Source organism: Cinclus cinclus, chromosome 22 (genome assembly GCF_963662255.1).
Source record: "Cinclus cinclus chromosome 22, bCinCin1.1, whole genome shotgun sequence".
Taxonomy (NCBI): domain Eukaryota; kingdom Metazoa; phylum Chordata; class Aves; order Passeriformes; family Cinclidae; genus Cinclus; species Cinclus cinclus.
In genome coordinates, this window is record NC_085067.1 from 587,808 (window position 1) to 612,539 (window position 24,732).

Sequence of the window (24,732 nt, forward strand, 5' to 3'; positions counted from 1 at the left end):
AAATAAGAATTCCATACATTCATCTAGGAGTGACTAACAGAGTACAACAAACTAAGTACTGCATCTTAAATCTCCAAACTTTCAATGCTGGGAGGAGGTGTGGGAGAAAAAAGTGGAGTCATATACAGCTGGTGGTTTAGGAGTACTTAATACTACTTTTCTGTGTGCTCTAAACCAGCCTTTTCTTGTAATCTATGGGAGCTGGGCACCCCAGCAGCAGCTGGCAGCAGCTCTGCCCAGCCCATCTGAGTCTCACTTCTATTGTGTGGGATTCCATCTTGATGCAACAGCCGATTCCAGCTCCCTGCTCAATGGGGTAATGAAATTATGAACAATTTTTACAGAACACGTGTGTAAGAAGCAAACTGGACAAAACTGAGTTATTTTGCATCCTACTTTACCATAAAGCAGCTGGAAGTCAGTGCCCAGACCCTGTGGAGCAGAGATATCAACACCAGCCTCACCCAAGAGCTCACCAGAAGAAGCAGTACCTTGCCTTGCTGGGACCACAGTGGGGGCTCCAGCTGGCCACGGGGCAGGAGCCCATTTTCCAGGCAGGACAGGAAGGCGAGGAGGTGCCCTCCTTGGGGGAAGTGCAGTGGAGGCCTCTGGGTCCCATCCTGACTCACCAGCACTAATGTCCATCTGCTTTCTGCTGCAAGGAGGACAAGGGGAGTCCACACTGTTACATCAGAGCCTCACTTTTCTGCTCTTACCTTCTAAGTAAATTTTATTTGGGATCATCTCTAAATAGGCAAATAAACCTTTGGAAGGCACAGTGTGATGTAAAGACAACATCAGCCCTTTAGTCCTAAAGAAACTCAAGATACAGCAAACTATGAAAGCCTCATACAGTTGTTATCCTCTATCACCTGGGACTGGAGATTTTAACATTCATTCCCACACGGCCAGAACTAGTCAGAGATGTTCCCAACACTGAGGGAGGAAAACCAACCACTCAAATGGCTCTCCTGTTTGTCTGTGTTTAAGGAATAGATGCTTAAGGGTTATGCTTACGTTGCTGATGGCAGTGGATGCAGACAATCTGGCTCAGTGGCACAATCAATGCGTAGTCCCAGTAAACACTGAAAGGGAGGAGAGTGCAGGAAACATTGTTTTTTCCATATTCAGGAATGCTTGCAATTCCAAGCACCTGATAGAAAGACCCTGCTAAATTAATAACTGCTTATGAAATTTGGTCAATTAAAGCAAATTATTAGTCAAGTAAATGGCAACGGAAAGCTAGTTTCTCCACACTGGATATTCTGGTAGCAGGTTTGTACTCTGCTTCCCTCCTCCCCTCTTTCCTGGTGCCCCCCAGCAGGTTACACTGTGTGTGCAACAAAGTGCTTCCCATCTTTCCTGAATGCAATGAGTACCTTTTCTCCAGTTCTGAATCTCCAAGGGTTCCATTCATCAGCTGGTTTGGAGTCCATTTTAATGTCAAACTATCTGCTGATTGATGAAGTGAGAGATACCCAGGAATTGCCTCCAAGTCATCCTTCTGTTCACAGAAACAACAAACAGACAAACCAGGTGACTCAAGTGCACAAAACAGCTGCATAAAATACATGCTGCAGTCTTTCTATGCCATGCAAGTTCCAAAGCTGCAGTATCTGGGAAGTGCTGAGGGAAACCCTAACAGCAAAAGTACTGGTATACGATAGTGCTACTGGAAAGAGGGGAAAAACTACAATACAGTGAGCTGGTTTATGAAATACAGTCCAGGATGTTTGTTCCTGCTCGTGGACAGTGGTCAGGCATTTGCCTTGTGTCAAATCTACCCCAGCACAGGAGAGCCAAGCAGAAGGCAGCTCTGTGCTGAGAACAGACTGCAGCGAGCCCTTGCCATGCCCGAGCTCTACCCCCAGCCACATCCGTGCCCCCTCCAGCCCCAGCCCCGAGCTGCACACACTCACAGGCTGCACCAGCACGTTGTTCTTGCCGTAGAGGAGGTGCGTGCGGGAGTTCTGGTGCAGGGACTCCACGTACTCCCGCGCCGAAGCAGCAAAGCGATCTTCAGACGCGCTGCCGCTCGAGTGGCGCTTCCGGATCTGCACACACACAGGGCAGGTCAGGCAGGGCAGGGCAGGCAGGGCAGGGCAGGGCACAGCACTGCACAGCACAGCACTGCACAGCACAGCACTGCACAGTACAGCACTGCACAGCACAGCACTGCACAGTACAGCACTGCACAGCACTGCACAGCACTGCACAGCACAGCACAGCACTGCACAGCACAGCACTGCACAGCACTGCACAGCACAGCACTGCACAGCACAGTACAGCACTGCACAGTACAGCACTGCACAGCACAGCACTGCACAGTACAGCACTGCACAGCACTGCACAGCACAGCACTGCACAGCACAGCACTGCACAGCACAGCACTGCACAGCACAGCACTGCACAGTACAGCACTGCACAGCACAGCACAGCACTGCACAGTACAGCACAGCACAGCACTGCACAGTACAGCACTGCACAGCACAGCACAGCACTGCACAGTACAGCACAGCACAGCACTGCACAGTACAGCACTGCACAGCACAGCACTGCACAGCACAGCACTGCACAGCACTGCACAGCACAGCACAGTACAGCACTGCACAGCACAGCACTGCACAGCACTGCACAGCACAGCACTGCACAGCACAGCACTGCACAGTACAGCACTGCACAGCACTGCACAGCACAGCACTGCACAGCACAGCACTGCACAGTACAGCACTGCACAGCACAGCACTGCACAGTACAGCACTGCACAGCACAGCACTGCACAGCACAGCACTGCACAGCACAGCACTGCACAGCACTGCACAGCACAGCACTGCACAGCACAGCACTGCACAGTACAGCACTGCACAGCACAGCACTGCACAGTACAGCACTGCACAGCACAGCACTGCACAGCACTGCACAGCACAGCACTGCACAGCACTGCACAGCACTGCACAGTACAGCACTGCACAGCACAGCACTGCACAGCACAGCACTGCACAGCACTGCACAGTACAGCACTGCACAGCACAGCACTGCACAGCACAGCACTGCACAGCACTGCACTGCACAGCACTGCACAGTACAGCACTGCACAGCACAGCACTGCACAGCACTGCACAGCACTGCACAGCACAGCACTGCACAGCACTGCACAGTACAGCACTGCACAGCACAGCACTGCACAGTACAGCACTGCACAGCACTGCACAGCACAGCACTGCACAGCACTGCACAGTACAGCACTGCACAGCACAGCACTGCACAGTACAGCACTGCACAGCACAGCACTGCACAGCACAGCACTGCACAGCACTGCACAGCACTGCAAAGCACTGCACAGCACAATACTGCGCAGTACAGCACAGCACTGCACAGTACAGCACTGCACAACACTGCACCCCAGCCTCTAGAGACTGCAGCTGTTGTGCAGCCAGAGGGCTTTGCACAGAAATCACCTGCACTCTTAACTGGGAAATTCTTGTGAACTACCTGGTCAGATCACAACTGACAAAAGCCACGGAATTTAGTGTTGGATCTCAAACTTTTCTGCGTAGGGATAAGGAGGACATTGTGGCCCAAATGGTTTTCTAATCTGTGATAAAGCTCGAAGAAAGGCTGTTCCAGATTCAGGTGTCTCCCCCACGGGACTGTTCCCATGACCAGCCTGTGGCTGACTCACAACCAGGTACCCAGTAAATACCTACTCCCAGGGCTGGGCGCTTGCAGGGCGAGTCCTGGCGGCCATGGGCGCCGTGGATGCGGTGCCGCTGCACCAGCTCGTCGGCCGAAGGGTCTGTCCAGTAGTGGTCAGCTGTCTTGAGCTTGGTGTACTCCAGGGCACACGGCCCAACTAGGAAAAGAGACCGAGGGAGAGACCTGAGCCTGTTCAGAGACACACCCAGAGCTATCCTGCTGGCAGAGCACTGAAGGTGAAATTTCCTTCTCAAGCCAAGTATACATAATATATATAATAATAACAATAATGGTCACTGATCCTATGGGATCAGCCCAAATATAGACAACATTGTAATAATGTATCACTCCTATTACCCAGGGCTGTATGAGAGTATTCCTGCAGGACACAGTACCCTGCCACAGCAGCATTAGCAGTTACAAACTGCTAGCAAGCATTCTGTAAAAATCCATTCCCATTCTGCTTTCTGATCCAACCAATAATTACTAGTAAAACCAGATGATCAGTTTCAGAGTTGTGTAAGCAACAAAACACCTTCACTGTTGCCCTATTATAAACAGTTAACTACATACAAGAAAAAACTTCACCTCTTGTAACACTGTTGTAATCTAAAACACTTTAAGAAATTATTTATTTTCTTCAGCCTAAGAAGTCACTTTGCAAGAACTCACCTAGCAGAGAAGCCAGTATTGGGCCACAAACAGGATCTGCCAGTAAAGCTTCCTTTTCATAGTATTTACTAGGAATAAAAGATCAGAGCCCAGTTAAACACATTAGCTGGTATGAACCATTTGAAAGCTTGGGTTTAGCTGCAGGTCTAAAACAATGGGCCTCTCAATGTGCTCATTTCAGTTGAGCTTGGAGAGGCAGGAACTTGCCTTGTGCTCAGTGTGTTTACCCAATATATTTGATTTGGGGCTTTGGGCAGAATTGCAATATGGGAACAAACAATAGTTCTCTGCAAGCAATTCTGTCCATTTTCCACAGAGACAAAACAATCCACACATTCTTAAACATCTCTTCCATCTGTGAGGAATCATTTTGAAACACTGTGAAGAACAATGAACTACTACATTGCTCTTGGAATGACCCCAAAGTCTTGCCACTGCAGCAGGCAAAGCTGCTTTACAAAACCACATAGCTGAAAAACCCAAACACCCACAGCTCTTGAATGCCACTGTCCTCTGTGGTCTGTTCACTAGATGGGGCTCACACTCTAAAGCACCTGCTCCTCCTCCAGGACAGAACAGCTGAAGGATGTGAACTTGGAGCATTTGAGCAGCAATAACACAAAAACGCATGGTAACAAGCCTTGTGAAAAGGTTTGTTTTATTCACCAAGTCAGGTTCTGAAAATCACACACCTGCAATGAAGGACCTGATCCTAACTCATCTGAATAGGTGGGGAAGGCAGTGAGGTGAACATCTACAACACACAGTCATGGAACAACTGGGAGCAAACTCCCCTGATGTGTCTCCTGTGGATTATGTGGGAAAGAAATTAAAACCCCTTGTACCCAGGTACCTGCAGACTTTGAGGCAGTGGACTAAAATGCTTTCATTAACTATGTCTCTGGGACATGGCCAACCCTCCCTCTGTCTCTTCTGCACACAGCTCATAAAATCCAAGCTGGCATTACATATCCCAGAGCAACAGTTTGCTTAAACAGCACAAAGACCTTTCTTCCATTCTCTTGCTTCTAGTGGCAAGATACATCATGAAAATAAAGCTGATGACAAGGAAAACAGTAACACAAACTTGGAAAATACTGTGAAAATAATCTGCTTTGCCCTTAGCTCTCATCCTTGTAGAGACCCATTGGCTTTGCGTGAACAAGAATGTGTTGCCAGTGCAGAACAACAAGAGCATTCCTGACAACAAACTGCTTTTCTGGGACCACAACAAACTTTAGGGTCCCTTCCTTTCTCTTTTTATGGAAGATTGCCCTCAGTGTGCCCCATTAAGTCTTCTGTATCATGGATTATGAGAGGGCAGGAAGGGTGGGAGTTAAGAGCCATTACTTGGCAAACCACAGCTGATACTGGGCAGCAGGAAGCAGGAACAGAACAGAGAGGACTCATCTTTCCCTCTTAAGGAGAATGTGAAGAATACATCCACAAAGCATTGATGCTCTTCTCTGGTTTTGCAAGGGAAGACTCACTTTACACAAAGTCTGTTTTTTCTAAAAAGGAAATATGACTCAAAGAACCTGTTTTCACAACCCTAAGGTTTTATGCCACTAGCTCCTCCTGTTCTAATTCTCCTTTCTTTCATCTACAGAAGGCATTTTCCTCCCTGACATCCTAAAGTTCCAAAGGATTATTTTTAACTCATGACCTATTAGAAGATATTTCTATTCCACTAAGGTCTAGGTCCCATTAGAATATAGGCACCTAATACACTTGAAGTTAGGTTTGTAGCTGATTTCTGGAAAGCTGGATGCCTGTTAATGTTTTTTTGTAAGCCTGAAACACTGTCAGTGATGAAAAACTAAAGTAATTTTTTTCTAAATGCTTATGTAACTGGTTTTCTTCTTACCAGAAGCCTGCGTCACAGGGGTTTGCTGAAGACTTTTGATTAAATCCCTTGCTGCAGACACCTAAATGCACCAGTCCACAAAATCCCCATGCTTGTGCTGCTTTCCTTACCTGCAGTTATCAACAATGTACTGCACAATCTTGTCCAGCACCTTCTCAATCAAGGCTGTCCGAACCCAGATGTGCTTGATGGCCTGAGGTGTCAGGACAGGTGTTTTGCTTGTGGCTGATCCCTGCCTTTTGAGGGGTTCCTGCCCATTTGGCTGATTTTTCCTGCAAAAAGTGATAAAATAGAAGTAGTCAGAATTTGCATTGTTTGATGACAGCTCCATCATGCAGTGAAACCCATCCTCCTGCATCAGGTAACATCATGCAGTGCAGCTGCAGGAGAAAGGTGGCTACAAAGCACAGGGGCACATGCCTTGGCTCTCCACACACTGCCCTGGGCTGAAGGGAACAGGAACCCCCTGAATGTCTTTTCCAGAAAACTTCCCTCTTAAAATAGCAGGTGGTCCCATTTAGCCTTAATGAGGAAAGAAACCCTGACATCTTCAGGTTCTTTGCCGGCACTTGGGTTCCCTTTCAGGAAACTGTTCAGTTACATGGAGCTAATATATTTGTTTGGGGTGAGATCTGTGATTCCTGCTGCACTGACAGGGTCCCAGGTCCTACAGGAGGCCATGGCAGCACCCCTGCAAGCAAGGAGGACACCACGGACATCAGAACCATTTGGGTATGATTAGTTGTTTCCTAAACAGGGGTTTTCTTTGGCCACAGCCTCGGGAACAGTCAGACTGTTAGAGCCCTTCTGTCTCATTTCATACATCCAGCAGAGTGAGTCCATCCCCTGCAGTATTTCCCAATACTATCTTTGCTGTGTGTATCTTCTACTGCACTTCAATTTTGTGCCTGTTAATAGCTGAAAAACACACAAAATTTGTCCAAGAGAAGCCACAAATTTTAAGTTCATTTGCTCCTCTCTGTTAGAGGCACAGCCAAAGTTCTCTGGTGGCTAGAGGAGTGTTTGTGTGGGCTCTTAACCAAGAGAGAGGTTGGTGAATTTTCAGTAGAAAACATCCTTTGTCCCAACATTTAAAAAACTAAAATTAATAAAATCCCTGTCTGTATCAGTAGGCACAATTAAAAACGTATCAAAAATAGGTACACATCTGTCAAAAACTAGATAACAATGTCTGATAATTACAAGTCTAATAAAGATCAATGTCAGAAAATTACACAGAAATACAAGTTATTTGTAAGCTAATTTAGATAACTGTCAGTAATTGAAGACAAGCTCTCTCAGCAAAGCCCTTCTTACAGCAAATTGATCAGAGGTTAAAAGTTCCTACAATGTGCAAAGAGCTCTTAGGGCTCAGCAATGCCTACAAACAGAATTAAAAATGCTCTTGTCCTGAGCTTATAGGACAAGACACTCATGCACTGTGATTCCATCTACAGAACCACATGGAAAATTTTATCTTTGCTACTGACCACCTGCAAGAAGTCTAAGACTTTCAGTAACCTCAAGTCCTTGACTCCAGGATTCTGTTGTGCTTAAGTCCAGTATGCACTGAACAGTTTTGTTATAATACCCCTCTTCCCATCACTCTTCATTTCCACTAATTTAACTGTTTCTCCTATGATACCTACAAATTTGTTCTTGGTTTGGCAGGAGCATGCCAAAACAACTTTTCAGTATGTCTGTTCTTGAGTTCCTCCTTCCACCCCCTCCCTTCCCACCAACAGTCCAAGCTGGTCCACCCATACCCTGACTGTGAGCCCTCTCTGAAATCACCAGTCATTAGTCACTTCTGTTGCTGTGTGTGGGCTGAATGTGCTCCTCTGCTGTACTGAGAAGCAAAATGAAACACCAAAGCCCCAGCTGCCCATCTCTGTCCTTTTGCTCACTGCCAGCTTGATCAAACACCAACACAAGAGCCACAAACAAGACAAAGCTGCGTCACCCATAGCTGAGACAGGTCCCTGTGTGCTCACGGGCAGTCTGTGTCCCCCGTGCACACACACCCTGCATCCAACAGAGCTCAGCCTCACCTGCTCTCCACCTGCTGCTGCAGCTCCTGCACCTTCCTGCACACGTCTCCAGCTATGGCACAGGTCTTGCCCACCTTGGTGAAGAGTGCAGCCACCTTGTCGGTGCGCAGGAAGCCGGCAGCCCTGCGCTTCAGCATGTGCAGGAGACACGCCTCCACCACACCTGTGGGAAGGGACAGAGTCATGGGCCTGCTGCTGCTGCCTCCTCCTGCCACTGCTCCTCCTGCCAGCACCACTGCTCTCTGCCACTGGGCACTGTGGGTCAAGAGCAGAGCTGGGGACACACAGACAGACAGACAGAACTCAGAATCACAAGGCGTGAGCGTGTGTCTAACCTGCAACTACAAACACCTTGTAAAGCACAGACAATGGCAGTGTATAAATGAACTGGAGATAATGGAAGTGTATAAATGAACTGGAATCTCTCAGAGTATTTTCACCCCACTTTACAGGTGCCACACAGAACCACACTAACATGCCCTGGTGGCTACCAGTAAAACACTGCACTATGCCAGCCTTGCAAGACTGCAGCAGAAATCTATCCAGATCTCATGTAACATGCTGCAGGGAAAGGAAATGAGAAATTTAAAAAAAAAAAAAAAAATTAGCCTTCCTTGTCTACCAGCTTCTGAAGTGAGACTGCAGATGACTCACAGAGTCATACAAAGGGATGAAGAAGAACAGACCAGTTCATTCACAGGCAAGGGAAAAGACCCAGCTCTATGTGCCAGGTGTGTGCCCAAGGCAGGGCAGCCTTCACAGGGCTCTGAGTGCAGCACTGAGCAGGGCTCTCCTGTGCTGGGTGGCAACAGGCAACCTATGGGACATCACAGCTCCTCCTGCCACGTTAAAGGCTGCTCACAGCAACAAATGGCACTCCATCTGCTCTGACTCTTGGCACTCTTCTGGAGAGAATGCAGCGTTTTGTTGCACTTGACACCCAACACTCTCAGGTGCTGAGCATTTCCTGAAAACTCCTCTCTTTACTGCACTTGAAGGCTCCTGGAAGCCTGCCTCTGAAGAAGACCTGTCCTCACTGTTCGGGCCCTGAAATCCAGCCTGAGTCCCAGGCCAGCCTGGGGGCACACAGAAACACCTCCTGCCTGCTGAACCCCGAGGAGCCCCAGCCCAGGAACAGCCAGAGCCAGCCTGAGCTGCCTGGGGGCAGTGGGACAGTGCCTGTGGGGCAGTGCCCATGGCCTCAGCTCTGGCTGGCACAGCCCTGTTTGCCAGGACAGGAGCCTGACACAGACAGAGCAGCAGGTGTGGTGCTGCTGCCATGCTGGTGGCACTTCCAGCTGCCTCAGGAGCCAGCCACCCCTCAGGCTCTGTCCTCTTCAGTGTATCTTCAGAGTTTTCTTGTGGGTCGGTGCCTGTCAGACAGCACAGAAAATCCAAAATTCTCAGTTTCCAGGGTTCCAACAAGGCACAACAACCTGTGCAGGACACTGGTTCCCTAGGAGGAGGAGCAGGATAGGCAGGCACATCCCTGAGTGACCCCTCTGATGCATCACAAACTCCCCTGCCATCCAAGGACAGCTATGGGGGGCAGAGGCAGAGCCTGTGGTCCAGCAGGAGCAGGAGCCCAGTGCTGAGGACATCTCTGAAGCCAGGCTGCTTCCACTGCTGGGAATGGAGCATCTGTGCAGGGAGTGCCACAGAGGCTGGCATGGGGACAGGGAGGGGTGACAGCACTGGGAAGTTCCTCACAGCACGGCCCAGCTCTTGTCTAGCAACCATCACAACAGCTCTTAACTCAGGAACTGCTTTGCTCTGTCTTTCAATTAGAAATTAAGAAAAAAAAAAAGAATAAAGAAAAGCAGGTTTCCAGATGCCTGGAGCAATGCAGCAATTTGATTCCAAATCTTAAATGAAGCAACCCGCCTTTAAAAATAACTGCAAAGAAGTGCATTGCTGTTGCTTAGGAAACAGGCTCTCTTCCCACCTTCACTGCTTTTTTTCATTTCTTTAAAACAATAAAATATTAATGAAACAAAATTAGTGAAAAGCACAGCAGGCACAGCTTTAATTATTAATAAATGCTGCAGCTGCCACTGAGGGCAATTTCCCCAGTGACTGTCCCTAGAGCCCCAATATTTAATTATTCCATTGTGACATTTCTCATCACAAGAAATTGGGTAAGATCAGTCCCCAGCTGCCTGTAACACATGTAGGGGTCATTTGCAAGGGATTTGCTGCAGGATGTAGCAAATTTGTTTGCAAGGGATTTGCTGCCTCACAGTGTATTTTCCACAGGACAAGAGATTCATTCATGTCCAGTTCTGTGTGTTAGGCACCCTTGGATTGGGGGCAGGTTACAGCCCAGCCTGTGTCACCCTCAGGTCACTTCATTCTTCTGCACTTCACCCCCAGACTGAGACTAACAGCACTGGCTGTCAGCTCTGTTCTGTCCAGGCTCCCTTCCACAAGAATGATTCCGGAACAGCTGGAATACATTCACATCTGACTTGATCTGAATGTGCTTGTACGGAATGCGCTGAATACGCCGTGGCTTTTATCCAGCTAAACTACACAACACCCAAGCAGGGCAGCACATCTTGCAACGAAGATGGCATCCCACTCCAACCCGGGGACCTTGTGGATGCCACCCAGGTGGGACAGGAGAGCAGGAAGGGACCCCTCCCACCACACAGCACGGCAGGGAGGGAGCAGCTCCCTGGCAGAGCCCCCAGGGCTTTCCTTTGGCTCTGTGTCCCAGGCAGGCACTGGGCTCACTGCACCTTGCCAGCATCGCCCACAGCCAAGCTCAGCCAGGAAGGAAACCTAACACATCCTGAACAAACTGGCACAGGAGTCACCTCAAGCTGCAGAACCTTTAAAAAGACAGCAGAGCACCTTGGCGTGGTGCTTTTTGAGAAACCAAAACCAGGTGATCCCCAGGAGTCACAAACTGCACAGCTCAGACTGCTGCCTGAAGAGTCAACACTAACTATTTCAGGGGTTATAGAACAAGAACCTTTGGGACAGGGACATGGGGTTATTGACCCATTTCTTGGAAAATCAACCATTTTTCCCGTTTTGGAATCTGACACTCTAAGAAGACCTAAAAATAGATTATTTAGTTGTTTCTGGAGAAACTGGTAACATCAGAAAAGCATCCCTGTGTGGTTTTGTGCACACACAGGTAGTTTACACACATGTGCACATGCTTTTGGCTGCAGGTATGTGTGCACACAGATAAGTAACGACCTGCACAGCCCAGTGTGATCCCAAGCCTGATGACTGTCACTGAACCTACAACAAACACATACAAAAACTGACCAGAAAAAAAGGAAGCAACTCATCACACACAGAGTGGAAGAGCAGCTCTGCACTGGCAATAAATCAGCACAGCTCAGGTAACTCCCTTGTATGGTTCAGTTAACAGCACCCATCTAAAAATTCATTAACTCCAGACAGTTTTGAGGAACATATTCTCTGCAGTATTCAGTGCTGAATTTAATTAAGTGCAGATATGTTATTGATTTACAGTTCAAATAATCACAGTGCCCACCAAGCTTCAGAAAATGTCACTTCTTTATGACTTCACCACTGCTACTTCTTCCAGGGCCAGGTGAACAAGTTTGGTTTTGTCCTTTCTTGCCTCTATGAAAATTCTGACATGACTTAATGGACTGTGAAATGAGAGCTCTGGGGCTGGAAGGGTGGTGAGCAGAGAAAAGAAGGCCTGTGGAAGGGTAATTTATGTGGTGTACTTAGCAGATAAGATTTTCCTTAGACAGGAAGAAATACTGCAGCTAAATACCTTGTTTTCATGGAAACTGTGCACAGGGAATTGAATCCATGAGGCTGAAGAAATTAAAAACAAGTGAAAAGAGGAGGATGATCAAGAAGCCATCAGATGCTGTTGCTTTATCCTGCAGATCACAGATCTGCCCAGTTTTGAAACCAGTTTTCTTGCCAAGCTCCAGCCTGCCATGTCACTGGTACCTGAGTGCCAGCTGGCAGCAAAGGGTTGCACAGGACACACCCAAAGCTGCTCCTCTGCCCTTGTTCACCTGCACTCAACCTGCTTGTGTTGGGTGGTGCCACAGAACACCCTATGTGCTGTAATTCCCTAGAAAATAATTTTTTAAAAACTATCTAAATGGACAATTCCTGTTCTAAAGTGGCTGGGAAACTTCAGGGCTGAAATTTGGTGACTGCTCCTCTTTAAAATCATTAAGCCTCAAGGATCTCAGCAACCTTTAGAAAACATAAGTGTTTTCATTAAACACTGTTAAGGGTAAATCAGAATTACTGAAGTTTCTCTAAATATTAAAAATGATCCAATTTGATGGCCCAGGATCAAAGCAAAATGTTTAGCAGAGTTCTCTAAAAAGCAGATAAGATTTTATTTGACTTCTCAAGCTAAAAACACATGCAGTTCAAAAACTCTTTCATTTCACATCAGAGCTAATATTCACTCTGTTTTTTTCCTCCCCACTACAGCACACCACTCATTAATTTAAGCATCATCTTTGGAGCAAAATCAAAAACTTTCTAAATGTGCATGAAAAAATATTTACCTTCCCCCAGTTATGATCATCTCTGGTACACTCTCTGGGCTAATGTGTTTATCAAGTGAAATAGAATCTCTGTAAACTATTTTTTAAGCATTATTCATCACTGAAAGTGTTTGTTTCCCAAATAGGAGCAGTAATACAGGGAGACTTGTGGTTTGTTTGTGAGAGATCTGCATTTCCATAGCAGACTATCTTAACTTTTTTAAAATATCAATGCCACAGGTAGAAAGCCAAAAGAATTAAGATGATAAACTGTCAGGTTGGGAAGTGGCTATTTACACCTGTTTCTACAAAAGCTACATTTCTGTAAGCTAAGGAGAAAAGACAGAAAACTGAGTTCTTTGTTTTTTGTCAAATCTGAATATGGTGCTATTTAGAAGCCCCAAGGCAATCAGTTAAAAACCCCAAAGCATGAGACATCTCTTCCTAATGGGGCTGATTTTCAGAAGAATTGGAATGCTCTCACTCCAGCTGAAAATTATGGGAGCCAAACTGTGTTTTCTTTCAAACACAATTAACCCTGTGCAAAGTGGGATAAGAAGTCATCCAAAGCCCAATGAGGGAAATAGCCTCACAAGGCACCCACTGCTGTGGTTAACCCTGGGGTCATTAGCAGTGAGACTAAGCCAGCACTGCCTGGCACTCCTGCAGCTCAGACAGCAATCCACCCCAAAGGACCCTGCATATCAGGTCTCCAGGAGTCACCAGCCATATTCATGTCCCAAGGATTCCTGGTTTTCCACTGCCAGCGTGGATGGAGACTCATCCACGACCTCAGCTGAAGCTCTTTGATTGTGCTCCTACAGATGTGTAAGGGCCTGAAATTTCAGACCTGATCAGATGTCTACTGGCTCCAGAAAATCCTACCACACGAGAGAAAATCCAGCCACACGAGAGAAAATCCAGCCACACGAGAGAAAATCCAGCCACACGAGAGAAAATCCAGCCACACGAGAGAAAATCCAGCCACACGAGAGAAAATCCAGCCACACGAGAGAAAATCCAGCCACACGAGAGAAAATCCAGCCACACGAGAGAAAATCCAGCCACACGAGTGAAAATCCAGCCACACGAGTGAAAATCCAGCCACACAAGTGAAAATCCAGCCACACAAGTGAAAATCCAGCCACACAAGTGCACTCCTCCAGCCTCCCACCTCCAGAATGAATGAAGTACTCATCTGCCTTAGGAAGCTGGGCAGTGACTGTTGAAATGTTCCATAGAAATCCCAATCTAAGTGTTTAGCACAATCATTAATGACAATCATGCCATACACTGCATTGGCTCTAAACTGTGAAGAGCACCCAAGAGCCACTCTGATTCTTAGAACACACCAGTCCTTCTGCTGTGAACAGATACTCAGTGACACAGAGCTAGTTCAAATAACAGTTCACTCTTTTTTTTGAAGAACGAAGTATCTTACACTGATGATTATCCAAGTCTAGATGCCCCAGGGCTCTGTGAAAGGAAGCTGCAAGGGACGGATACACACATCAGATCTCGAGTGTGGAATTACAGCCTGAAGCACAGACATCTCAGAAGCACTTGTGTGTGATAGCTCTCCTTGCTCTGTTTCTGAGAACAATAAATGCTCATGAAGTCCTGATGTACACAGACACTGCAGGAGCCTGAGAGCAGAAGCACCAGCATAAGACACAAATGCCAGCTCAGGAGAGCTTCACAAAAGCAGCCATGGAGTCAGGTTCTGACCTGCCACAGCCTGGCACAAGTCAGGACTGTATTTGAGTGTCTCTGAGCAAATGAAACACAGGGAAGCTGAAAGAGCTGCTGTATAACTTAGAGGAGCACACAGACAAACTGCTCTGAGAAGAAGTATGGCAACACCCCCCGGCACCTGGCACATCGTGCTTCTAGACCTGGAATTCACCCACACAGAAGGATGGACCCTGCAGAGCTGGCCAAGGGCACTCAGCACTGCATGGCTGCTGCATGGATCTGTCTGTGCATGGGCATCCTCAGCCACCAAAGGCTCACAGGCTGCTCAGCTTTCCGAGGACTGGGCTGGCAGCAGGGCAAGCCAGCACCTGGCGGTGCTCAGGGAAGTGTCCCTTCTCTCTGGGTCCATACATGTCCACTGAGAGGCCTCAGGTCACCTCTCTGATGTATTATTCACACAGAGAAAGCACCAAGGACTGCTTACTAATGGGAATTCATTATCTCCCAAGCTCCCCCGGGCGGGCACCACCACATCCTTCTTTTGTTTGGAGGGCAGCACACTTGACTGAATGCAGTAAGAGATCCCATACAAACACGTTCAGTTAAAACCCAGATCCAGCTCTGCAGTCAATCCCTGTCACCTTTCCCAGAGCACGACTGGACAGATCGTGACATGGGTTTGTTCTTCTTGTTTTAGGATCCATGTTATTTAAACACAGCATTACCCAGGGGGAAAAAAAAAAGTAAGAGTAAGAGAAGAAAAGCAATACGCATTATGGGGATGGAAAAACAAAAAGTTGAGGTTAATGCAGCTAAATCAACAGGACAGGCTCATCCCCTTGGGCTGAGCCAGCCAAGCTTCCTCAGCAAAGATCCTCAACAAATCTATCAGGATAGAGCAGTAATGTAACACTCAGAAACAGAAAATTTTCTCCTTGGGTTCCAAAGGGGAAAAGCATTTCTGGTCTGTAAGTCTGGTCCAGACACAGTTTTAGAACAGGTCTGGAAGGCAAAGATTATTCAACGACACTGAAGAAAAGGAAAAACAAATACTTCCAACTGCCTCTGAAGTGACAGGGTGTAACCAACACTGGTGGCAAATTAAATATTAGTAATTAAAGATGGGAAGAAATAGCACATGTCAAGTATCCAAAGTATACCAAAAAAGCTACAAAGCATCAAGAAAACAAAAAGAAGATGGCAATTTTTCTTTTGTTTTCTTTGATAGAAGAGCCTCAAGTCTTACAGGATTTGAGTTCAGATTCAGAAGCAGGAAAGGACCTGGTGATGCCCCTGCCATAAACCCACCCAGGGCTGCACAGCTCAGGTGCATCCCCCAGCTCCCTCCTGTCCCTCACACCCCAAGGGGCACGTGCAGTGCCATCCTCAAGGTTTACAAGAACCCTCAAGCACAACATCAAATACCATTCTGCAGCTCAAATCAGAACTGGCCTTTTCACTTCAGCCACAAAGGGATTCTGCACATTTTAACTGACAGGTTTAATTACTGGTAGCAGGTTTATTATTCAGGCCAAAAAAAAAAGCTTTCCAGCATAGTTCATTCCTTCCCTATTTTGAACTGAAATCTCAATGAAAAGCCATATTCTGCATGTTTAACAGTGCCCAAGTTACTATTTTTACTCATGTTTACTACTAACCTTTCCCCAAAACACAGCAAATATATCCCCTCTACCAAGCTGGCATGCTGCATTTACACCTAAATAACACATCTTCTGATTGTAACACACACCAACTCTCCATAGCCCATCTGAATTCCACAGCAATTAGTTTATAGCATGGGGAATTCAGGATTATTTCATTTAATACACTTAAAATGTTATTCAAAGAGAACAAACTACTGAGACTCATTTCAAAATAGATACTGAAAATGATACTGAACATTTGGGCAACCATGTCTGAGGCATTCACAAATAAACCCCGTTTGCAGCACAAAGCTGACTTAAACATGTTTTTTAATTGCTTCAAGCAGCACATTACTGTCAGACTAATGATGGGAATCCACAAGGAGAAGGCTTAGCAAAGTGCAGGCAGCTTTTGAGAAACACTGTAGGTGTAATGGGCTGAACTGGAAACCCTGTAGGTACACGTCAGGTAACTGCAGACACAGAGGTGTGCTCCTCAGAACAGGAGAAGGGGCAGGGGAAGGGGCAGGTTCCTGGGAGAGCAGCTCCAGGCACTGGGCAGGAGGGTGTGGGAGCAGAGCCCTGGCCCTGCTGCAGATTGCTCAGAGCCCCACGTCACTGCTGTTCCCAAGGAAACCTGTCACACAGCCCAGGCTGCCACAGCCACGAGCACTGGCCACGGAGGATGCTCCACACACTTGCAGTGCTGCACTGTCCCCAACTGGAACTCACTCCACAGCAACTCACAGCCCAAAGGAATTCAGTTTTGTCCCACAATGGCACACATCCGGCACGGGCCAAATGGAGCTGCTGTGGCTCTGAAGCACAGAGCCACATCTCCCAGAAATCAGAGGGGATGATGGAGCCCCTGGGATGTAACTTAGGTTGGAACAAATACAGAATCTTCTGCACTCACTGCTTTTCCACAAGGATAAAAAAATGGGCACTGCTTTCCTTCTCCCACAGCAGCCAGGCAGAGACCACAGACTGAACAGAGTCCTCGTGGTTACAAACCTTCCTGCTGGATGAGCACAGCTCACCTGCACAGAGGCACCATTCCTCCAGGCCAGCAAGGGCAGCACATCCAGCAAAGCTGGAGCATTTCCTCCAGGACAAGGGGCACATGGCATTTAATTGGCACCTTCAGCCACCTAGGACTTGGGGCAGCTACAAACTGTTCAGCTGCTGACCCTGAAATCAGCCATCATGTATTTAAGAGACTCTTGCTAAACTCAGCCTAGCAGCAGAGTAAAATGATTCACAAGAATTCTATATTTGTAACGAAGATTCACCAAAAATGACTCATATACCGAACCAATCTAATTTTAAATAGAAGGGAAAAACCTCTTGAAGAGTCACATGAAACCAGAGTGGGCGAGAGGAGAGAACTGCACACACAGGAGAGCAGCAGCCAGGAGCTGTTAGTGAAATCTGCTGGAAGGGATTTCTCCATTCAATCAGCTGAAGTAAAAACAGAACGTTCAGCTTCACCTTCCTCTGGTTTAGAGTTAATCAAGGCCTCCATTCAAAGCAGCAGCAGGCTGGAGTCCTGCCTCAGGAAAGGTAGGATTGCTGGGCAATAATGAGGCAGCTCAGTGCAGAGTTATTAGTTCTTCAGATTACGAAGAATTCAGAACACAAAACCAGCTGGAATCACAGTAGGAGGACGAGACAAGTATGAAGACTTTAAAGTATTCCTAGTTTTGGCCAAGCAGAGTCTAGCAGAAATAGCTGCCACCCCACTCCCCATTACAGCAACAATGCAGCACAGCTTCCAGGACAGGATTCCAGGAACAGAGACCAGGCAGACCACACTGGGAGTTCCCTGGAACACACAGCCAGCCTGCAGCAAGGCCACCTGTCCTCTTGGCTGGGCACTCAGACAATGACATTTTAGTGAGAGTTACTTTACAATGTGCAATGTAAACACACATGTAGCAAACTCAGAGGTGAAATGGGCCTGAACACTGTGATTTCTAGTATCTAAAACCCTGCATTTACCTCTGACAGCAGAGAAAAGAAATGTCTAGAGGAAAAGTAAGGTTAGGTAGTGTTAGCTCATCCACATGACATTTACCACATAAGGCGATGATGTGACTGCTGTCTTCATGTACAAATTTCCGGGTGACAGCTTCTTCCATGATCTGCTTTACCTAAAATGAACAGAGAGAAATGATTGTGTGACCCCAACAAAATCACCACAGCACCTGGGAGTTTCAGTTTCAACCACTGCTTGCCCCTTCCCCCTCACCAACAGACTAACAACTCATGATATTTTTCAGGGAAGAATGGAATTAAGGAGGGGAACCACAAACAAACCTGGGGGGCTTGTCATGGCATGAGGAAACCTCTAGCAGAACAAGGGCAGGTCTGTTTGGGGTGTGCCCCTGTAAAAGGCAGATTTCAGTGTGCCTACAGTACCCTCCAGAGAACTTCTCCAGCACCAGTTCCAAAGAGCCGTGAAAGAGTTTTTATATGATTCATCCTTGGCCTCCACACAGTCTCTTCTGCTCATGAAACCAAAGTGTGTTGCTACACCCCACTTCCACTTGTGGAATCCTGCTCCATTTCAAGGACAAAGCACCCCGGAGTGACACAGGCACACATTCCCAGAGAGGTTCAGGGCCACCTTCCCCCTACCTGGGAAGCATGCCACATGCCACAGCAATTACAAATCATGCCTTGGAAGCACCAGACAGTATACAGAATTATTACAGGACCTACAGAGAAGGTACTGCCTTCAGTTTTCACTTCAAGACACAATTTAACAATTGCAGCAAATAAAACTACACTTATCACACTTTTTAATGATTTAAAACAAAGATCCTTTCCAGTCTCAGGGCTCAAGATGTGTCAAGCTCCAGAGGGAAATCATTGCAAATTACTGACTTCCAAAAATTAAGGAGGAAACAGACAATTCTTACAATGAAGCTCTTGGCAAGAGGCTGTAGTCACTCTCCATTCATCTGCCAGTGATTCCTCCCCAATGTCCCCAGTGGCTTCCTCAGCCTGACACCACAGGAGATCTCACTGGTTTCCAACTCACCACCAACTCATTTATCAGACACTCATTTCCTCCTGTCCATGAAGAGCTTGCTCTCTTCCATATACAAACCAACCATCATTTTTTACTTCTCTCATTTGTAAGCTACAGTTACAGGGTTATGACACTCTGACTAAACGAAAGCCAATTCACTTTCAATATGTGAAAGTAAGTGCTACCATGGCAGAAGACTTAACCAGACACTCTTCTTCCAACATTAGAGGTACCTGCATACCATTTCATGGCACTGACAGGTCCCAAGGTTTTGAGCTTTCCCACTCAGCACTGGACCAGGAGAAGCTGCAGGTGCAGTGCTCCATTGACAGCTGTGGAGGTGCCTTCTCCAGTTTGGAGGGCTTCCTCCTCCAGCAAGACCATCTGCCAGACCAATTCTGCATGCTGTAATTAAACATCCCTCCCCCCAGTAATCATCCTGGGGCTTCTGTGCCTACTCCTACACCCCCAGCCTGGCTGGCAGCAGGCTGCAGCTCTGGTACTTGCTGCACGAGCCTTTCAACACATGCCATTTGCATCACTCCAAATTCTGGATCAAGTGGATCCTCCAGAATTTGTGCTCCTTATCAAACAGGAGCCCTCTGAGTTGCAAAGGAAACACTGGAGGGGAAAAAGCAAACATGTAAGAGGCTTTGAAAGCAGAACGTGTTTTATAGCTGAGGACTTCAAAACAAGTCCTTTGCACTTTATAAAACCTAGCTGCTCACACCTGAGGCCTGACAACATGAACTTTGAGCCAGGTAATTCGTTTCTTTCCTGTGGCATTTCTGACATGGCTGTTTGAACTGCCAGTGAAGCAGCTGAAGGGGGAGGAATAAGAGGGTATCAAGGAAGAAGCAGAGGTGTGAGGAGGTCTCGTGAACAGGCACTCACACCTGGATTATCCCGTGTACCCAGCAATCCCTTTGGCACAGTCTAACTCACTGAAGGAAAGGGCTGATGTGCCACTGGCATGAAGACAAAGTCTGCCCTAAGTGTGGAGTCACCACACCGACATGGAGTCACAGCAGCCTGTGCACATATAACTCAAGGTCACACACATGACTTCAGGGCTACAGACCATGAAATCAGTCAATCCAGGAGTGCAGACCACGGCATCAGTCCCAGCATCCCAGAGAACAGTAACTGGAATTCAAATCCAGCTGAACAGGGAGGAAGAGTAGCCATTAAGTGCTCAGCAGCCAATTCATTGCTACCACACATTTCCCAGGCACACCCCAATCAGCTCCATATGTTATTTAGACCCCAGTCAATGAAAATTTTAAGTGTATAAAAACTGAGAAAGGGTTCCAGATTCAATAATCAACCCTACTTTTCTAGAGCAGCACCATCCACTGTCTCTCAGGAGACTTCAGAGCTAAGGACACAGAGCAGGCACTCTGTGTGCTCCCCACTGTCACCAGATGCCAAGCAAGCTCCATGCATTTTCTGGAGAGTAACTGAATGTTATTAGAAAATATTTTTAAGACACAGACAGGATATGAGAAGACTCAAAAGCTGGAATGCAGTGTTCTTCAATCCCACGTCATCCCTTACTGCCACGTAATTCATGGATGCTCCAAGCAAGGAGCTAAAGCAAGTGTTTCTGATCAAATGAAACACAAGCTTTTTTTTTTTTTTTTCCCTCTCTCGTGTTTCCTTTATTCCCTTGCAATATTGCACAGCTCTTCATAGGGAATTTTGCTGCTTTGTCTCTGTTTTTGGGAGGAACTTGACAACGGAGCTTTTTGAGCACAAGCCTCCACACACACCCACTAGCAGCTACCAGCAGACCTGATCAAACTGCAAATTAATCTCATTAACAGAAACATCACCACCACCTGCCCCCACAGCCACCCATCTACCCCCACAAGAAAGGAATCAGCCTACCCTTGTGCAAGGGATGGAGGGCTGCTCCCAGAACTCCTGTTCTAATGGAGCACTGCCCTGACCTTCTCCCACATCCTACAAGGGCCAAAACTTTCAGAAGTAAACACCAAACACACATCATAATACATGGATTATTTATTAAGTTTCACTCAAGAAATACACAAGAGAAATGCCTTCATGTTTATTTTTTTTAAATTTTATTATAAAGAAACTGTAAAAATGGTAAAGAAGAATGTTCATAACATACCAAAATAACTGGGAATACAGTCAAAGTCTACAGCATTTTTTCCTCAAAGGATAAAACCTAATGTCCAGCATTCATGTCTTCTTTAGCTTGTGCAGCTACTGCTCACCTCCTTTACTGACAGCTCCTGCTTCACTAACTCCTTACTCCTGATGAAAGACTGGTAGTGTAATAAAAGCTGTTCAATAACTATTGCACTTCTGCTCAGAAGTCCTTAGATTTCAGCTGCAAGTTGAGCAACTGAGTTTCTGAAGTGCTCTGAAATCATTCAGGGTAGAACTGCTAAGGTTATTGTTATCATGTTTGTTTCACAGCTAGAAAGTACTGTTTAAATCCAGAAATGGCAAAACCCTCCATTTCAGGAGGCAAAAGGAAATGGCCAGAGAAAAAAACCTCTTTTATGAGTCTGCTTGTCACAAACAGATTTTCCTGCAGAGAGAGATAAATGCTTGAAATGTGAACTTCCAAGCGGCCTCAGCATGAATCCCAGCAGTTACATTTTGTAAACACATTACATATGTCTTCCTTTCTGTGAGAGCCAACAAAATACATTCCCTACCAATGGGAACTAAAAGTCCATCTGAGGAAAAGCAAACAGCATTAAATTTCCCAAAGGAAAAATACAAAAGTTTTAACTGACAGGCTGAGGCAAAATAAACTAAATACTTGGCACCAAGTGACTTTGGAGATGACTGTTCAATACTTTGCAAAGACAATTGCATTTTAATAGGCTCGGTGGAACTGCCCACAGAAAGGATCTGCTGCCTATGAACTCCTTTGGCTATTGAGGTTATGGGAAAATAATTCCACAGGAAAGAGTCTGGGTTTAAAGGACAAGGGAAGGGGACCAGGGCTCTGAGAACAGACATGGACATGGAGTCAGGTTTTCACAGCAAGTCCCCACCACACAGCAAGCAGGCAGAAGTGACTGTGTGAAGTCATACATGATAAAAAACGAGGCTGAAAATTCTATTGGAAAAAGTTAATTACAGTCATTAAGGGCAGCATCATCTGGTGGGTGGTTACTAGTGGCTTGGGTTCAATTCCTGCCTCTGTCAATTGATTATTGAAGACAAAATCTCCACCTCAGTGTCTCCAACTGCCTCCTGAACCATTTTCTTACTGTGAGCACAGACAGGTGCCCTTCCACCTGTGAGGGCACAGGGGAGGGGGGTTACCTCAACTGCTTATCATCAACAAAAGCTCTCCTGGCTACTTTAGGCTGGAAAGCGCCAGCCAATCCCTAAAAAGCCAAACCACTGTAAGCGCTCTAAAAAAGCACTGGTGATGATTTGGAGAAGGAAGAAACAAATCAGAGACAAAACAAAAATGCAGATGACACAGAAGGTACAAATAACACTTTCAAGCATTATTCAAGTAATTTAAAAACCAGAGTCCAATTAAGAACATTTTAGAGACTTTAAAAACAAATTAGCCTCAGATTTTTTAATTACCCACCACTACTTCTCCTCAGCTTGAGCTGGCTTGGATCATGAAAATCCATTTCACTTTCCATCTCATGCATTAGCACAAGATTGCAACGTTCACACTCTGAAAACATTAATCAGATTTTTTTATATATTCAAGCGTTACTCAGGAGAACGAGCGCACCCACTTCCACATAAAACCTTACACTTTGAGCCAGAGCCCCAAGGTTCTAGTTCAAGCAGAGATTTCTAATGGAAGTGGCAGGTTCACGGCAGCATTCAGCAGGTACCACCTGCCCAGAGCCAGCTGCTGGCTGGGTCATCCCAGGACACAGTCCTGCCACCCCACATACAGACTGTCCTTGCTGTGTCTGTCCCTGCTCTGCCCCTTCCACACTCCCCACGCTGACCGCAGCACCTGATGTGTTCTGATCCCAGCATTAATGACTACCAGGACTTGAAAGTTGAGCTCAGGAACCTTGGAATAGCAACAATTTTTCATCTGAACTTCGGCGGCTCCTGCTGCTTCCCCAGCAGTGAAATGGGATGGGGAAGGAGCAGGAAGGCAGGTACCTGTTCAAAGTACTCGTTACCACTGTGATGGAGAAGCATTACATCTTCACTTCACTGCTGTGTAACAACCGGCAGCTACACGCAGCTCACCGCAGCCATTGCCACAAAACCACAAAATCTCATACTTGGGTGCACGGGGAGAGGTGGCTGCAAGGAGCCCCACGGGGAAGGCGATCCAGAGGAGCCCGAGGCCCAGTGCTTGTGCACACCACAGGCACCTTCTCCCACCTCAGCAGGAGCCTTGCTCTGCGGGAGGAGCAGCTCCAGCGCGATGCCATCGCAGCGAACGCTCCGCTCCGTCCGTCCTGCCGAGCACCTCCCGCAGGTACGGAGCGCCTGCCGAGCACCTCCCTGCAGCCAAGGAGCACCTCCCGCAGGTACGGAGCACCTGCCGAGCACCTCCCTGCAGCCAAGGAGCACCTCCCGCAGGTACGGAGCACCTGCCGAGCACCTCCCTGCAGCCAAGGAGCACCGTGCGAGCGCGAACTGCCACCAGCCCAAAGGCGAGCGTGACCGAACACCTCCGCTCAGGTGCGGGGCTGGGCTCTTTATGCACACACGACTCTGATTGCCCCAGCCCGGGAATGTCACACAGGTGTGTGCAGGAACAAACACCCAAATTAACCCTTCCCAGGGCACAGGTGCCATGGTTCTGGCACTGGGGAGCCAGCTAAGCTCATCCACAGACACCTTAGGAATACCGTTCTTATCCTCGATTTCCCCCCCCCCCCCCCTTCTCCTCTAAAGCTCGCAGTTAAAGTCATTAAAAACGAATATTACGGGGAGCACAAGCCCCAGGAAACGGAGCGAGAGCCGATGTCAGCTCCAGCCGCAGCAGCAGCCCCGGGAGCGGCATCCCTGCTCCAGGTGCGCCCGGGAGAAACAGAGCGTGGGGCTGAAGGAGAGCAGCATGGCCCCGCCGGGGCACACCGCGTCCTGCGGCGGCCGAACCCCGCTCCCCGCCCGGCCCGAACCCCGAATCCCGCCCGGCCTCAGGGCGTTCCCCACGCGGCGCTCGGTCCGACCCGCGGCACGGACCCCGGAGCGCGGGGCTCTGGCCGCCGCACAGCCGCAGGCCCCGGCCCGCCTCCGCCCTCACCTCCTTCTTCACGTTCCACAGCAGCCTGTCCTTCACGGCGTCCGCCGAGCAGCTCATGTTGGCGGGCCCGGGGCGCTCACAGACCCCGACCCGGGCCCGCCGCCATCTTCACCGCGGCGTGACGTCAGCGGGCGGGGCGGGGACACCGTCCGGCCACGGGGGGGCGCCATGCGAGGGCAAAGGAGCGCGGGGGGAGAGGGACGGGGAGGGAGAGAGGGACAGGGGGACAGAGGGACGGGGGGACAGAGAGGGACAGAGAGGGACGGGGGGACAGAGGGGGACAGGGAGGGACGGGGAGGGAGAGAGGGACAGGGGGACAGAGAGGGACAG

General features: G+C 47.8%; 1 protein-coding gene across 3 annotated transcripts in view; it reads right to left on the reverse strand.

Moving 5' to 3' along the window:
* Positions 1 to 24,520, reverse strand: part of SGSM2 (small G protein signaling modulator 2) — a 40,629-nt gene extending 16,109 nt beyond the window's left edge. For 2 of the 3 annotated variants that reach the window (XM_062507049.1, XM_062507048.1), the window contains exons 1-10: positions 24,403 to 24,520; positions 18,210 to 18,285; positions 8,287 to 8,449; positions 6,346 to 6,507; positions 4,369 to 4,436; positions 3,708 to 3,853; positions 1,920 to 2,054; positions 1,380 to 1,504; positions 1,018 to 1,085; positions 492 to 652 (exon numbers count right to left, since the gene is read on the reverse strand). In XM_062507049.1, the coding sequence (XP_062363033.1) occupies positions 492 to 652; positions 1,018 to 1,085; positions 1,380 to 1,504; positions 1,920 to 2,054; positions 3,708 to 3,853; positions 4,369 to 4,436; positions 6,346 to 6,507; positions 8,287 to 8,449; positions 18,210 to 18,285; positions 24,403 to 24,459 (1,161 nt within the window). In that variant the 5' untranslated portion in view covers positions 24,460 to 24,520. Of the gene's footprint in view, positions 1 to 491; positions 656 to 1,017; positions 1,086 to 1,379; positions 1,505 to 1,919; positions 2,055 to 3,707; positions 3,854 to 4,368; positions 4,437 to 6,345; positions 6,508 to 8,286; positions 9,249 to 18,209; positions 18,286 to 24,402 lie in introns of those variants that run through there. The other variant, XM_062507050.1, reaches the window with a different exon arrangement.
* Positions 24,521 to 24,732: the final 212 nt, after the last annotated feature.